At 36.4% G+C, this 15,944-nt stretch overlaps 1 protein-coding gene across 6 annotated transcripts in view; it reads right to left on the reverse strand.

Annotated features, from left to right (window-relative positions):
• PTPRM (protein tyrosine phosphatase, receptor type, M) overlaps window positions 1-15,944 on the reverse strand; it is a 360,339-nt gene that overhangs the window by 172,179 nt on the left and 172,216 nt on the right. For 4 of the 6 annotated variants that reach the window (XM_014938719.1, XM_014938718.1, XM_014938717.1 and 1 more), the window contains exons 11-13: window positions 8,734-9,007; window positions 7,564-7,600; window positions 1,561-1,635 (exon numbers count right to left, since the gene is read on the reverse strand). In XM_014938719.1, the coding sequence (XP_014794205.1) occupies window positions 1,561-1,635; window positions 7,564-7,600; window positions 8,734-9,007 (386 nt within the window). The remainder of the gene's footprint in view (window positions 1-1,560; window positions 1,636-7,563; window positions 7,601-8,733; window positions 9,008-15,944) is intronic. The other 2 variants (XM_014938720.1, XM_014938716.1) reach the window with 1 other exon arrangement.

Here is a 15,944-nt window from a genome sequence, read left to right on the forward strand (position 1 = left end):
TTCTTTCACTGTTCACTACTATAGCCATCTCCCTCCCTCTTGTGGAACAGGTCTATCTCCACTGTTTCCTGTAGCTACCCAGTTTTGCATTAAAACAAATGAAAAACAAAATGAAAGAAGAAAAACATTTGATTCTCCATATGGAAAAATATATAAACTTGTTTGAATCCTGTGACGATGGAATCAAAACTCGTTGAAGTTCAAGGATGTGGAAAAGATGCTCTTTGTCTCTTCAAAGCTTTATTTGTATTCTCAAGTAAAAAAGAGCTATAAAAATGTATGTGGACAGAGCTTCTGACAAGCAGCACTAACAAGAAAAGCTAGTACTTCGTGGCATTATCTAGATATGTTTTTTCTGGTTAGTTCATATGGTATTACAGAATACAAATATACATGCAACAATTTTGTCTTCATTGACATGGCAACTTGGACATTACGGATCACTCAGCTTTGTTATTATAATACATACCCTAGAATTAAAAGCTATAGCAGACATGTCACTAATCCTCTTAAGATGAATCATTTAACTGTCTCTTATTGACTATAGGAGTATCCAGATGCTAAGCATGTGAACTCTGCCTTGTCCCTCAGACACCACAGTAGCGACATATACAAGCTTCCCAATTAACTACACCAGTATTCTTGAAAAAGGCAATGATTTTACAATATGCTAAATGGTTATGGACTAGGTCTACCTTCCCCTGTTACATATTCCATCAAACTCACCTTAGATTCTAGAGTTTTTAATGTTTTTTCTTTCTGTTTGAAAATAAAAAGGCTTCCAAATCCCTTAAAAACCTTTATGCATGTGTTTAATTTGTGACACAATGAATCATTTCATAAAGATTTTCTGGTACATTTTGAACTAGCCTCCAAGCCACACACAGCCTAATAATCGTCTCATGTACCGAGTTTACTTTGACCGTTAGATTTAAAAACTTCACAGTCTTGTTCACTCTCATATGTCACATGCTAGGTTATTCTGCTCTAATCCTAGAACTCACGTATGACATAATTAGAAAGGAATCAATTTTATTTCCTTATTTTAACTTTTTGCGTATTAAAATGTTGCCAGAAAATATGATCTTTCCAACATTCTGTAGTAAAAAAATAAATAAGCCATTAATACAAGATCTCTGTCCTAACTTACACATGCAACTCTTGAGCCTATATTATTTAGAAATTCTAGTGTCTTGATCTAACAACACAGAAAAAAATAAACAAGTGCACAGATATATATCTATATTCAAACTGTCATTTAATTTGTGGATGGAGCAAGACTAGATCTTTTTACAACATCAGGCTTGAAGGAACATTCCACAGATCACACACACAATGGGCACATGCAGCGGAGTTGTACGTACAGGGATGTGTGTGTAAGTTTTGGTGCCAAGCACACAATTTAATTTAATGGAGCTGAAGAAAAATCTATAAACAAAAAGAAAGTTTTAACACAGAAAACTATTTATGAGCAGAGGATGACGAAACCGTCAGGGAAAAGGAGCCAAAGAAAATGAGACAAAATGGGCATGATGACTTGTCTATACTTGAACATCTGACCTGTTAGTTGGTCGTCGCCTGCAGCAGGGGCGATGCGAATGTATGGTGTTGTAAGCTGAGTCACGATTATCGCAGCTAAGGCAAAGGAAGATTTCCAGGTCAGCATGCATGAGGGAAAAAAAAGCCAGACTGAAGCTAGGGCAGCAACAGGAATCTTGGTCAATAGTTTATTGTCTGAACTTCTTACAAATAAAAACCAAAAAACTCCCACAAGTTCCTTTTCATCTTCAGTTGTTAGTTTGGTTATTCTGCAAATTAATAAGCTTTCGCATGTGACTTTCATTCCGGAAGAGGACTCAAAGCACATTATTTACAGATATAATGCATTTAAAGAAACTGGTTTGGCTCTGCTAGTCACAGCACTGGGCTTTCTAAGTCAAAGGTAACTGTTTATTCAGATTACTCTAGCATTAACTTCTCCAGAAAAGATGAACTAGTTTCACTTTTTGTTTTCCTATTTCATAACACTATCTTGTTCCTATAATTCTTTTTTAAACATAATTTTTATTTAAAATGCTTGAGCTAGCTAAGATTATTTTTTTCTTGTACCCACTTGGGTCTTTGCTCTGAAAATGCACACACTACACATATACTTAACTTTCAGCATAGAGGGAATGAAAGTAAGCGCGCTTTTAGCTAGGTATGTACGTAACTGTTTGAGGTCTGAGTTTCAAGTTCACGTTTTGTCACTAAGACAAGAAGAAGATGAAAAACCTGAATCGTTTGTGTGCCTGAAGTATTCAGACTTTTCTGTTGGAGCTTTAACAATCACTGGCTGGTATAGATAACTATTACCATGGCTCACATTAATAAAATCTTGCATTTCTTTGTTTGCCAGCAGTTCTATGATTGTCTCTAAATGGTTAAGCACACTATGATACATATATATTAAGGAATATAAAAAAAATTAAAAGGTCAGATCCAACATGATGCAGCTGGAGAATGATGCAAAGAAAAAATATTGGAAAATTAAGGACAAAATTATATGAAAGATCACTCATTTACATAGAACAGCCTGGGTGCTATTAGAAATGTGGCAACGAGTGAGGAAAATAGATCATCTACCATCTGCAGACAATTAAACTCAAAACTGCTGCTGCATAATATTTTGAAATATCCCTCTGCAACACTGAAATGCAGTGTTGATAGTAGCTGCTAGAGTACTGTTGCTATTGGATTTAAAATATTATAATATCCTTTTCTCTCTCATAATTAATGAAAGCCTTCCAATACTGCAAAATTAGAACAATAATGTCTCTCTCTTGAGAACTGGAATCCTAGGAGATAACCAAGATGTTTCTATCCAGACAGTGTTGTAAGTCATATCAGGAAATATAGTCTAAATATAAATCACAAAACACCACAAAGTTGATAGCAATAAACTTGGAGGAGTTTTGGAATGTTTTCAACTTCGTCTGCTGAGATTTTACAGTCACTTAGCTTGAAGAAAGAGTAGGTATATGAAAGCCATATTTCAAGCAAAATACGACAACCTTTATTACCACTGGTACAAAAGTCTCTTCCTGATTTTTGTTTGTTTGTTTGTTTAATTATCTTGTCAAAAATAATGGGAGTGGAAACCTGCAGTCTCCACATTTGTATACACACCAGTCACAGAGGTCCTAGAAGCCTTTCTCTACAGAAAACTAAGATCAGAAGACTCTGCATCACAAGAATATGCCGTCTGACCCTTCTCCAAGCAAAGGCAGTAGCAAAGGTTCCCTTTGACTTCAGCAGAAGCAGGAGAACTTTTAGCTCTACAAAACGCAGCATTCTGATCCTAAATTACACTTGCAGCCATTGCAATCAGGATTTTTATATGATCTCTAAAAGAACCCATGTAACAGAGGTTTCATTTGTCAAAATGTAGTGGTCATGAAACAAGGGCATTTTTTAAAATGTTACAAATTGAGGTTGTTTAAAATACACTTGATGGAACGAGAAAGCATTATCTAGCTACTGACCCTACTCATGTTTTTGACCCACTCGAGTTAGGCTGTACTTTTCCAGAGTTAGGCTGTACTTTTCTAACAAGAAGCTCATCAGTCTTACAGGTTATCCAGTGCACTTGGCACTGACCCAGTGTCCTGGTTTCAGCTGGGATAAAGTTAATTTCTTATCTAGTGGCTGATGTGCTTCAGATTTTGTATGAAATGAATGTCAGTAATGTGTATTATTTTAATTGTTGCCAGGTGATGTTCATGTTAGTCAAGGACTTTTTTCAGCTTCCCATAGAAGCTGAGAGGGATAGCAGACAGAAAAATCTGGACAATGGAATACTCTATACAGTAGATGTTCAGTACAGGAATGTTCATGTTCATAAAGAAATTTTCAGTATACAAATGTTCAGTATATAAATTGGGGTTGGCTGGGGGGTGGGAAGCAGTGATCCCTGCTTGGTATGAGCTGAGCAGCCAATTCATCAGGTGGTGAGAATGACTTGTACTACTTTGTCTTGTGTATTCTTTTACCGTTATTATGGTCTTAGCTGCTGGCTGGGGTTAAACCACGACATCCAGCCACGGAGTTTAGATTGTGCCAGTTGAAACACGGGCTTGACAGTAAGCAGATGCCTAATTCCTGTTAACATCAACTGCAGTGAAAAGTGAAGTACTTACTCAAGTATTCTACTGGATATGGGGCAGGAACACTCTATATCTTTATATTATACTTATTACTTTATTTTTATTTTAACAAAAAATACAAAAGCATATTGTGGGTCATGGAATGAAGACTGCAAAACTCAGTGATAAAATAGAATCTCAATGATCTTAACAGAGTCTCAAGGGCACCAATGACTTTTAGATTATCTAGAGTTGGGATAATTAAAGGAAATACAGCTAGCAAATGATACAGCTATGCTCATATCGGGTTCTTAGCTCTCGTATTGGCCCTGAGGACAGAGTTCAAACAGGCTAACCACACGCCATTAATACAGACTGTGAGGTGGCTTGGCCAAGCACAACTGGCTCAGTGGAGCAGCCTGGAGAATGCCTTGGGTGACCTGGATCCTAGCAAGGGTTGCCAATGCACTTGGTGCAATTCCATGGGAACAAAATTGCATAAGTTTTTTTCAGTCAGGAAATCATGAAACAAGCCAACAGTTGGCTGCACAGGATGTTTGTTTTACAGGGTATACTTTATTGCACTGGCCTTTACCCAGTAAAATACTTACATGTCTACTTTAAGATTGAATAGTTGCAAGGTAGTCAGTGAAATTATTTTTGCGCTCATAATTAGATATATAACTGAATTGATTAGGGCCTCAAAGCCTATGGTTTCCCACATACATATTAAATTCTAGAGTATTTTTACTAACTCCAATGGCTTACACAAGACTGTTATGTATTTTCAGGACTGAATCTTAAGTTAAAAGAAGACTGTACCAGTTTTATATATGAATGGCCTAAAGCACTTCCTTTTAGCTTTAAAAACCACCAAACTTGAATTTTTAAACATAACAGAAGCCCAGAATACAAACATTTCAAAAACTATATTATGTATACAAATACTTAAAGGGAGGGTACCAGGAGGACGGGGCTGGTCTTTTTTCAGTGGTGCCCAGTGACAGGACAAGAGGAAATGGGCACAAACTTGAGTATAAGAAGTTCCACCTGAACGTGAGGAGGAACTTCTTTACTGTGAGAGTGGCAGAGCCCTGGAACAAGTTCCCCAGAGAGGCAACGGAGACATTCAAAACCCCCCTGGACAGGTTCCTGTGTGGCCTGTTCTAGGTGGACCCGCTTTGGCGGGGAGGGTTGGACCAGATGATCTCCAGAGGTCCCTCCCAACCTCATAGGATTCTATGATTCTATATTAGCATACAAAAACTAGATGTTGTAGTGTAGAGTGTTTGTAACTTTGTTGGTCAGAAGCACTGTAATAAATAGATGGACAGAAAGAGCACATGGTGGAGCTTAAATAGCTTACTACCTAGTAGCTATACTGTAGTCAGAAACCCAGTGCAAAATGGTGTATGTCTGTAAGAGATCAGGCACAGCGGCCAGAGCAGCCTTTGTTTCCTGGGGCACAGGCAGTAAGAAATGTTGTACTAAGCTGTCCGGGGGGGTTTGGACAGAAAGGGAGATGAACAGGAGAGGAAAAGTCTCTGGTTTGTCCCACTGCAGGCGTGGTGACTTCTGACCTACAGATGTTAAGCATTTTTGCTATTTTTTCTAGTCAATACATGGGAAGTCCAAAAAGGGCACAGAACTCCACTTTTCTCTCAAGTATCTGTTAAATCTAAAGGGAAAAAAGCTGTACAGAGAGGTCTGATTAATATCATATTAAAATATGATCTCAATTAAAATATGGTGTCAATTTTCTTTTTAAAAATTAATATAGTTTAAAAATATAATACAGACGTTCAATTTATAAGCATGGAAATCAGTGCCTTACAGAAGCCCCCAAGAAAATTTTGCACCAGGGGCTATAAATGCCATTGAGGACATCTCTGGTTTCAAAGTCCTCACAATCACCACCCACATTATTTTACAGGCTTCACAAAGGTATTAAGAATTCTGAAGCATGTTTTCAAATCAGAAATATATGGAGATTTGCTTAAAATAAAAGCTGCATTTCTCCCATGTCCACTGCCAAATGGGTTAGCTCAAAGTAGCTTGTTGCTATGGGAGCTATTCCAATCCATAAAGTTACCCTCGCTTCTCAAATGAGAGAGTAAGATTTTTGAGTCAGTCAAGTAATTGAAGTAGTGGAACATCCAGTAGTGGTTAGGAATACAAATTTTCAAATAATTTAAAATCCATTCTTCTAATCACCTATTATGATTTCTGAGGTAATCTATTCTGCTCCTGGTATCACTGAAACTACTGGAAAACATCAACACAGGATTCCAATTGAATCTGGAATTAATCTCTCATCTATACTTTACTGGGTTTTAGTTTAGGTATTTGAAACTCTTCTATGGTTTAGTAAGTAGTCAGTAAATTAGAATGAAAACAACTTCCTTTGGTTTGGAAAAAAAACAAACCCAAACAGGAACCAGTTCAAAGAGCCATAAAAACTGTATTTGTCACATGAGAGAGGATCCAGCCTTTCAACAGAGACAACTGCACGCTAACATTTCTGTTACTCTTAAGTAATGAGATTCTCATCCATCCTATTTAGATTTTGTGGTGAGGGAGGAATTGTGAAGTCTACATGCAAAGAAAATCATGGTGGAATCAGTTACGTTAGGGATAATCACTATAGGACATGCATGATCTCCCGCAAAGAACAGGGATAAAGTTGGTTTTGCTTCATACTCTTACCAGGTGTCCAAATTGTAAGGTAGTTACCTCTTCCTACTCACAGCACTTTCCTTTTCCTCTATTACAGTCTCTAAATAATCATACTATCCCATCGCTTCTTCTTCAGGCCTCGAAGTTGCCATGAGCTAGAGGTACTAAAAAGGTGAGACTACAAATGTAACTACAGACAGGTCCTAGCCTCCAAAGTTAAAATCAAACCTATAGCTATCACTGCCTCAATTATACAAACTTGTCTCACAAATGCTAGTATCGTGTGCTGACAGTCCAATAAGTATAGCTGATCTGTACCATGAAAATGAAGAACAAGATTTCTCCCCTTTTGTGTTATAAAGCAATTAAAATAAGACAATTGCTTATGAGTAAGGGGTAATTCTTCAGAATGGATTTATAAGCAGCTGGTATGCACTCTGCAATTGGCAATTTTACAATTCTACTACATATAGAAAAGTCAAAAATATTTATTGTGAGATCATATAAAAACCCACATAATACATTTTTAAAAACCTGTGTTCGAGAAAACAACTAAAAATGAGTAATACGCTTATTATTAAAAACAAACAAACAAACAAACTTCCTAAATCTCAGATAGAGATGCAAACGAATCATTTCAAATTCTGTAATAGTTTTAGTGATGCCTTTTAGCAACATAAACACTTCTGGAAGTTTGCAAAGACCATGTGAGGAAAAGGTCAGCAGGCTGAAATACAGAATACATGACACAATATGAACATACCTTTTGTGGCTACCCTGACGCAGTCGATTTTGGTTTCCTGTGTCAAATAAAGAGGAAAAAGGTCACATCTTGTGTTTCTAAGCAAAGAAAGTCATCCATGATTCTATTCTTAAAAGTACTCATAAAATGCCAGAGAATTGTTCTCTAATGTGCCTCATTACATATTTAACTGCTTATTAAGCACCTCCAATGTGTTTTCATAATATGGACAAACACTGCTTGGCTACGGTACATAAACATTTCACTTAAGATTTCTCTAAAAGTAGAAAATATTTGAAAAATATTCACAAGAGTAGAGGCAAGTGTTCAGCTTTTTTCCTTTGGCAACATAATGACCTTGGGAGATTTTTCTTTTTCTTACAGATAGTATAGTTCGAGGCATCATGCTAGACAATTTTAGAAAGAAAAAATAATCAATGGTGTTTCACATTTCTGCACTGTCAGTGCACTGTGAAAGAGGGACCATTATGGTTTCTGGCAGAAAACATTTCCAGGCTGTCAGTGCAGACAGCCAAAGCTTATCAAGAATTGAAGGGCTCTGGGTAGGTCTGTCCAGGAAATGAAAAACAATTCCAGGAAGAATTAGCCCGATGAAACATGATCTGCAAAGACCTTCTTACACGCTTTTCATTTCAGTTGCATCTACCTATTTTTCTTTTACTGTTTGCAGAAAGGCAAAAAAAAAAGTGGTTTCTAATTCAGTCAGGGCAACCAAATGTGAAAATGGGAGTTCAAGACATTACAAACCAAGGTAATTGGACTGGACAATCCAAGACAGATGTGCTAAAATCCACAATCAAGTTTGGCTTAAATTTAACAAAAGAAATCACAACACTCCTCTTCAAAGCAAGAAAACAAAAAAAGAAAAGATAAAAAGCCAGTCAAACACACTCATTGGACAGCTTTTAGATAAGAAGACAGAATGGTAATGCACTACTTTGCCTACTCACTATTGACAAAATGTGCTTTTTTCCCCTCCTCTTTCCCGTAACCTTTGATCATTAAGCAATATTGTGTAAGGAAAACTGTTATTTTTTAAACTCTGTGTATTAAATTTCACAGTTACTTCATTTTCTCATTAGCAACTGAACTTGGCATCTTGCTAGTTGGTGCCAATCATTTATTCACACACAAAATACTGTATAAAACCACACCTATCCTAGGACTTACCCCATTGGCTCTGCTAGCAGCTTGGAAATAGATGCTGTAGCTCTTATGAGGAAGAAGAGGAGTGTTCCAGAAACCACTGTAGGTTTTGTTATCACCAATAGTAAAAGGCTGAGCAGCTTGTAAGCCATTGGCTGGAAACTCTGCAGCAAAGTAGTACTGGGAATTCAAAAGCGAGGCATTCTGGAAATGAATGGGCACTGGGTAGCACTTCAGGATTTCAGTTGTCTTTTTGGTTCTCCGTGGGCGTTCTTCTTCAACAACTATTTGATAGACACTAAGAGTGCAGAAAGGAAAAAACAAAAACACATGGGTTATTTTAAGACTTGGGGAGCCAACTCATTCTGAAACCATAATAGCATTTCAGTATTTATGGAAAAAAAACCAAAACTGTTAAAAGCAAAGGACACAGGAAGAAAGTGCCACTACGAAAGTCAGATGTAAGAATTTGTGGAATAGATTTATGCTTTCAAGAAAAATTCATTTTGTTTTGGAAAAACAAAATTAGACATACACACCACAGCTTTTCATATAGCAAATGCACAGAACAATTTCTTGTTTGAACTCTTGTACAAAAAAAGCTTGCTTGATTAATGCTAAAAAGTAGAATTAAGTATTATTTTGTTCACAGAAGTAAGTATAAAGTTATAGATTCCATCCTCTAACCTTTCTAAATGAAATGAAATGAGTAGTAAGATAAAAATGAAGAAATAACCTACAAAGAGGCGGGGAATAGTATTTTCTTAACTGTTGGCATTATAACTATTTTAAAAAGCACACAGAGGTACACTACAGCCTTTAAAAATTGCGGTGAAATACTGGCTGTTACTGAGCAAAAATAAAACACTTTTAAATGGAAGTTACTCTCACTCAGCAAAGCACTTCTACACATCTTAGATGTGTAGAAACATATTTTAAATGTTTCTGCATTCTGCAAAGCAATTCAGTTTGTACTTGCATTCTTTGCTGTACAAATCCCCTGCAGGGAACAGTCCATTCCTCTCCACCATAAAGGTGCTATGGACCTTCAAGTGGGAACAAAGACATTGCGATTTCTGCTGTATATGCAAACAGTATCATCATTATACCCTTGCAGTTACTCTAAAAGCCTGAGTCAGTGCTTTCAAATTTGTGAAGTGGGAAGTCCACGTCTCTAAAGAGGAATGGCTTGCAAGTTTATTGCTTCACTGGAGGCCAGTGATTCTTAATCATTACTTGTCTCCTGGAATCTTGAATCCTGGTAAGCAAGTCAGGGTAGGTAACTGATGTTAAAGCAGCAATGTGTCCATATTTTTGCACATCATCTACATCTTATAACAATTTATGATCTTTCAAGTTGATAATTCATAAAAAGCAGCAATTTCTTGGTAGGGTATGTTCCTTAAAGATGAAATAGCCACACAGTTTGACATGTCATTCCCACTCCATCATCTGTAGGTATACGATTATGTTTACAGAAGAGTTTGCTTAAAGTACAGGAACACATGGGCTGGACTCCGCAGGTCTCAGTCCGGATCCAAGGGGGCTTATTGTCTTAGTCACATCACTGCACATCTGCTGGGGCTCTGCTGCCTTGAGTGCTAGTATAGAGCTCTCCAGCTCTTGCACTCTCTGCAGCCCTACTGACTCACTGCACCACCAGACTAACATATTGCTTCTGCACTCAAGCTGCCTTTGCATGTTTAGATAATGCTGTGTGCTTGAATGATGCCCCATCAGTGAAACTGTTCAAGGTCAGCTCAGATGGGGCTTTAAGCCACCTGATCTACTGAAAGATGTCCCTGCCCATGGCAGAGACGGTGGACCAGAACCGCCAACCATTCCAAGTTGGCCAACCACCAGACCAACCCAAACCATTCTATGGCTTCACGATTACTTGACAGCATGATACTAGGTCTGCAGAGCCTTCAAGCTGAGTATCACCAAGAGGCATACGAACGCAAATTCTCTTAGCCATCTCACTGTTTTTTTACCAGACCTACCAATTGTGTGCAGCAGACCCCATTCACTATGTTTTTAAGATCTACAACTTTCTATGCTCACAAAAAATGCCCAGAAAGTTAACACTGAGAACACTTAATATCTCCTCTTCTTTAGACTCTTACCACAGTGGAGGTTTAGTTTCATGTTAAGACACTTAAAGTGTCTTAAGACATCTATATATCTGCAAACTTCCATTACAGTCTCTGGAGAGCTACTCAGTACAGACCTGACCAGCAAGAAGGTGTCTACTTTTGGGTCAACTTAATTGCCTTCTAGGCACCACTGACTATAATAACTGAATACTCAGATCACATGTAGACGTCTATGAATGGACACCTAAGTTTAGATATTTTAATCAGGTGCTGAAACCCACACAGAAATCAAACCATGTATAAGTAAAATTTGGTACAGACAGGAAGACAAAAAAAATGTCTTGAGGGTCCACTTGAAGGCCTCTGTCTGTACATTTTGCAGTTCTGTACAACAAAGTCTAGACAACTAGCAGAAAGATTTTCATTAGTTGATTAATTCCATGCTGAGTAGTAAATGAAGGTCAATACATAGCAACCTTTCTTTGATCCTATGAGAATTGATCTGTAAAAAACTAGCCATGAAACATCTAAGCTTAAAAATTAATCACTGTCATAACAAACTTGTTTTTTTTTTTCTCTTCCAAATCAATGTTTTACATGATTTTAGCAGTTATTTTTCTAGAACAAAACACAGTTGCTTAGAAATGGGATTCCAAGCTACTTTGAAGACAGTGTGTTGCCTCCTCTAACTATTAATTTACAGTGAATCTGCAATGACTACTGTTTGCAAATTTAAATGGAGTATTGGAAAAAAGTAGGTGATGTAAAAATCTATTCTAGCAAGGTAGTGAAGCTGGACACACTTGCCTAATACCACAGCAAAAATAAGAATCCCTCGGTTTCAGTAAAACTCGATGGATAGTAAACTAAGTTATTTGGCTGTTGCTGTCAGGAAAGTATTGTAACCTTTTTTCTTGCAGCAGGACTGAATATAAGAGGGACCTCAGATCAGACAAGGTAATATGACCTGTCTCGCTACTGGCTGAAATTAGGATTCTTTCATTTTTCACTCAGTGATTAAAGGTTAAGTTTGTAGATATTTTAGAAACAAATCTGTCATTAAAACGCTCCTCTTCCTCTGGCAAATTCATGTTAGTTATACTACATGCGCTATTCCTTGTATATTACATTTTAAATGCCTGCCATCTATTCATCTTCAGATACATTAAAGGAAGAACTAAGTTGACTGGAGCAATTTCAAACTCAAAATGTCTTTTCATCCTTTCTCCATGAGACAGATTAGATTTGCAAGCATCTAAACCTCAAATCTATTTGCTCTTTAATAATTTAAGCACTGAAAGGTCAAGCAGCTCTTTTCTGCTCCCCTTTATCAAAGTCCAAGTGCTAATGAAAAATAACTAAATCCTATCTGCTGCCCAATTTCCACGCAGTGCTGTTTCTGTGATGAAATTAACACATTATAAGCACCTGGGTCAATGGAAACATGATGGAACTTTATGAGTGATACGTTTTACATTTGTACAAATGAGATAATTTTGCTAATGAATTTTACAAAATTATCCCAATTACAATTATAATCCAAAAGCTTCCTCTAATTCTTACTGTTCAAATTGCTTTCTTTAATATATAACATCTGAATTGCCAACGCTGAAAAGGGTTCAAGTTCAGTGAACTGAGCTAGCACTGAACCAGGACTCTATTACTCCTCTGAGGTATAAGTCAGATTTCCTGCTTGTTTGAAGTTGCATTATTCCTTTTCCACACCTCTACATTTCACAGAATAAAGTCTTCCTACCTGTAATCCAAAAAACAAAATCTACACAATAGCAAAAGGTGCCGAAAGCATATAAGCTATTGGTAGAACTTCAATTTATCTTTCTGAAGGAAAGAAACGTAGTAAGTTTAATTGTTGCAAAGTAGTTCTACTATCAAATTCCAATTCCTTGGAAATTGAACACAAAATCTGCTTTTATATAGGCTGAAACTTACTGTTGCATCAAGAAAGGAACACATAGGAATTATTTTAATTTAGGATTCAAATATTTCAAATATGCTGATTAAAAAAGGTGTCTGGGAAAAAGAAAAAACTGATGTAATTTTTAAGATATTTTTTATTTTAACAATTCCAAAACAGTTCCAAATTTAAATAATTGTGCAGAGATACTGATCTGAACAAAATAAGGACTGTAATTTTGGATAGAAATTAGCCATTCTAGGTTTCTCAGATATTTACTGAAATTGGGCTGCTTAAATTAAAATGGTCTGTCAATGTCTGCTAAATATACTGATTTTCTTTCAGAGTTGAAAAAGAAAAGACATGAAAGAAGAAAGAAAAGATGTTAACACAGTAATCAAAGATGCTAAGAATATTTAGACAAATGAACCAAACAATTCAGAAGAGGATTTAAGCGTATATCTATTCTTAAATCCATGAAATGATGGGTTTTAGTAACTTGCTGAATCAGGACATTATTCCACATTACTGGAATGAAGTAAATAAAATTTTAATTAAAAAGTCTCTTTGGTTGAGACAAAATAATTTTCCAAGAAGGGCATTTTGGATATAAGCATGCAATTCAGGATTCTTAATACCACAGTCCTTAACATGTACAATCTAGGTATTTATCAGTTGAAACTTATGAATTTATAATTACATCTCACAAAAAGTAATTCCAAACAAAAAAAAAAGGGAAAACAAGCTTGATTACTTCATTATTGAAATGTCAGCTCTATTTTTTCTCTCTTAAATAGTCTTGATGCTTCGCTTAACTGAAACCAGTTCATTGAAGCCACAAAGAATTTTTAACAATTTATTCTACAGAAGAAAGACGGCCTAAGGACCTGAGTCTAGTCTAAGAGTATCTGAATTTATTTACTACTCCTATTACAACTGTTGTGTGCGATCCTAGGCAAGTCAATTAAATATTTTGGGCCTCAGTTCTCCAGCTGCAAAATGAGAATGGGAAAGTTTCTTATTCCCTTTAACCTGCTTTAACAGTTCAAAACTAAAACCTTTTCAAGACCACCTTCTCTATTATCTTTGAAAAAAACAGTGGCTTGTGGTTTGTTTTTTTTTTCCTGGGAAATGTACAAAGACTGCAAAGCTGTTCAGCTCCACTAACAGTGCCCTGATGAGCTCTGTAAACTGCTGGGCTACTTTTGCAGACTGCTTATGGTGACATTGTAGAGCCTAATTAGAAGATTTCTGCTCATTGTAGTAAGTTTCTTCTTAGTCTCATGCTTAATTATAAACATGTATGACTGATATTTTCTATAGATCTATTTCTGTATCTTGACTTGCATGCTTGCTTCATTTTAATGCCAAACATTCAAACAACAGAATAACCTTTGATCTACATATTGACCATTATTTCAGTTACTTATTCCCGTAGCCTAACTTTATCTATATGCTAGAATCACTTTACTGCATTCTTCTACTAAAACACCAAAGTTCCAATAGATGGCAACATTAAGAAACCCAAACCCATCTTGTTATCTCAGTTTCACGTCAATGAAGAACTCAGTTGCTCAAATGATAACAGTGTACAGGGTCCCCACAATTTTGCCAATACTTGTGTGGACACCGAACATTCTTCTATTGCATTGCAATTAAAGTCATAAGCACTTTTTAAAAATAGTGGGTTTTTTGTTCATGTTTTGCAGCCAAAGCTTCATATATCTTTGTTCACCATATTAAGTAACAAGTTTATTATTTAACACTGTTTCTTTAAAAGGTACTCTCTTTGGATTTATATATTTTCTTTATATAATCTGCGATATAACTTCCCCTTCACCTCTGTCATCAGCTGTTTCTGACATCTGCTAATATATCTATATGGATTAACATTGGTGAGTTTCATCTATTTCTTCCTGCCTGTAAATTGCAGTAGATTCTTGTGATCCATCCTGTAACTTAAAATTTTACAGTACTAGAAATTATATGTAAACCATATCTTGAAATGGAAAAGGGAAATTACTCTTTAAAGGACAGGAATGAATAATTTACAGTTAGCAGGCAAATAGAAGAAGGCTACAATAAATTGCTACTAACTCTCCTACTACTGAGCCAGAGTCTGTATATTTATTATAGGTGCCATTAAACAAAGGTGATAATGACAATCCCCGATTTATCAGGTGTCTCACCATCATAGCTACTTATGCTTCACCAGTGGGTCAGGAGTTCTACCAACACATAATGTACACTGAACAAAATGTACTTCATGTGCAATCATTCTCAGTATAGATGAAAAGCCATATAATCAGCTGAACAGTAGTCCTGTCACTCTGACCACTTCAGAATTTTGCACATTTTGTCAAAGGGGGCAGCAGACACTGTTCAACTGCGCATTGTCTGCATATCATGCAGAGACCATTGCTACCTTCAAGATCAGCATTTATAGGCTGAAAGAACTGGATGCAGTAATATTTGTTCTTAGGGAGTGTATGGTCTCTGGACAAGGGCAGTTTGAAAGAACATAAAATGGGTAGTTTATTTGGGAGGGGTGACTTTTCTTGTCCAAGCATTAAGAATCTTTATGAGTGAATTGGCATTGTTACAGGTGGGATAGAGATTAGGTCAATGACTCCATACATTTAGAGTTTATGAAGTAGGACTAGGGAGTTTTTGATTAGCAAAAGGACAAATGAGTATGCCTACTAATGATGGAGAAGCCTGTTCAAGGTAGCCCCCTCTATTTCAGGAATGTTTTATTTAGGAGATCAGAGATTTTCAGGGCTTTAAGTAAAATACAGCCTTGCCTGCTATAGCTTCTAAATGTGAAAAAAATGAAGCATCTTAAAAAAACCTGCAAACCTTGTATGAACATAAGGTTCAGATATGAAAATATAGAACTTAGAGTAAAAAAAAAAAAAAAAAAACACCAAAAAAACCCCAAAACCAAACAGACTAAACAAAACCTCCAAATCAAGGCTGCTGTACCAATGCCAACAACCATGCAAGTATTGTTAAAGTAATATACTAAGATCTAACCTATAATGGGGAGAAGCAACCAAAATTCTTGCAACTGTTCACATTTAAGTGCTTGATGTGCCAGTGTTAAAGGTGTGTTGCCATTGCCTTTTCTTTTTGTGAGCGAAGGGAGTCTTAAATCTTCATAATGTTCTGTTTGCATCTTTACTTGAAGTCAGAAGGTTTTATGCAAACAAAAGTTCCAGACT

The sequence above is a fragment of the Calidris pugnax genome, unplaced genomic scaffold (genome assembly GCF_001431845.1).
Source record: "Calidris pugnax isolate Ruff unplaced genomic scaffold, ASM143184v1 scaffold13, whole genome shotgun sequence".
Classification (NCBI taxonomy): Eukaryota; Metazoa; Chordata; class Aves; order Charadriiformes; family Scolopacidae; genus Calidris; species Calidris pugnax.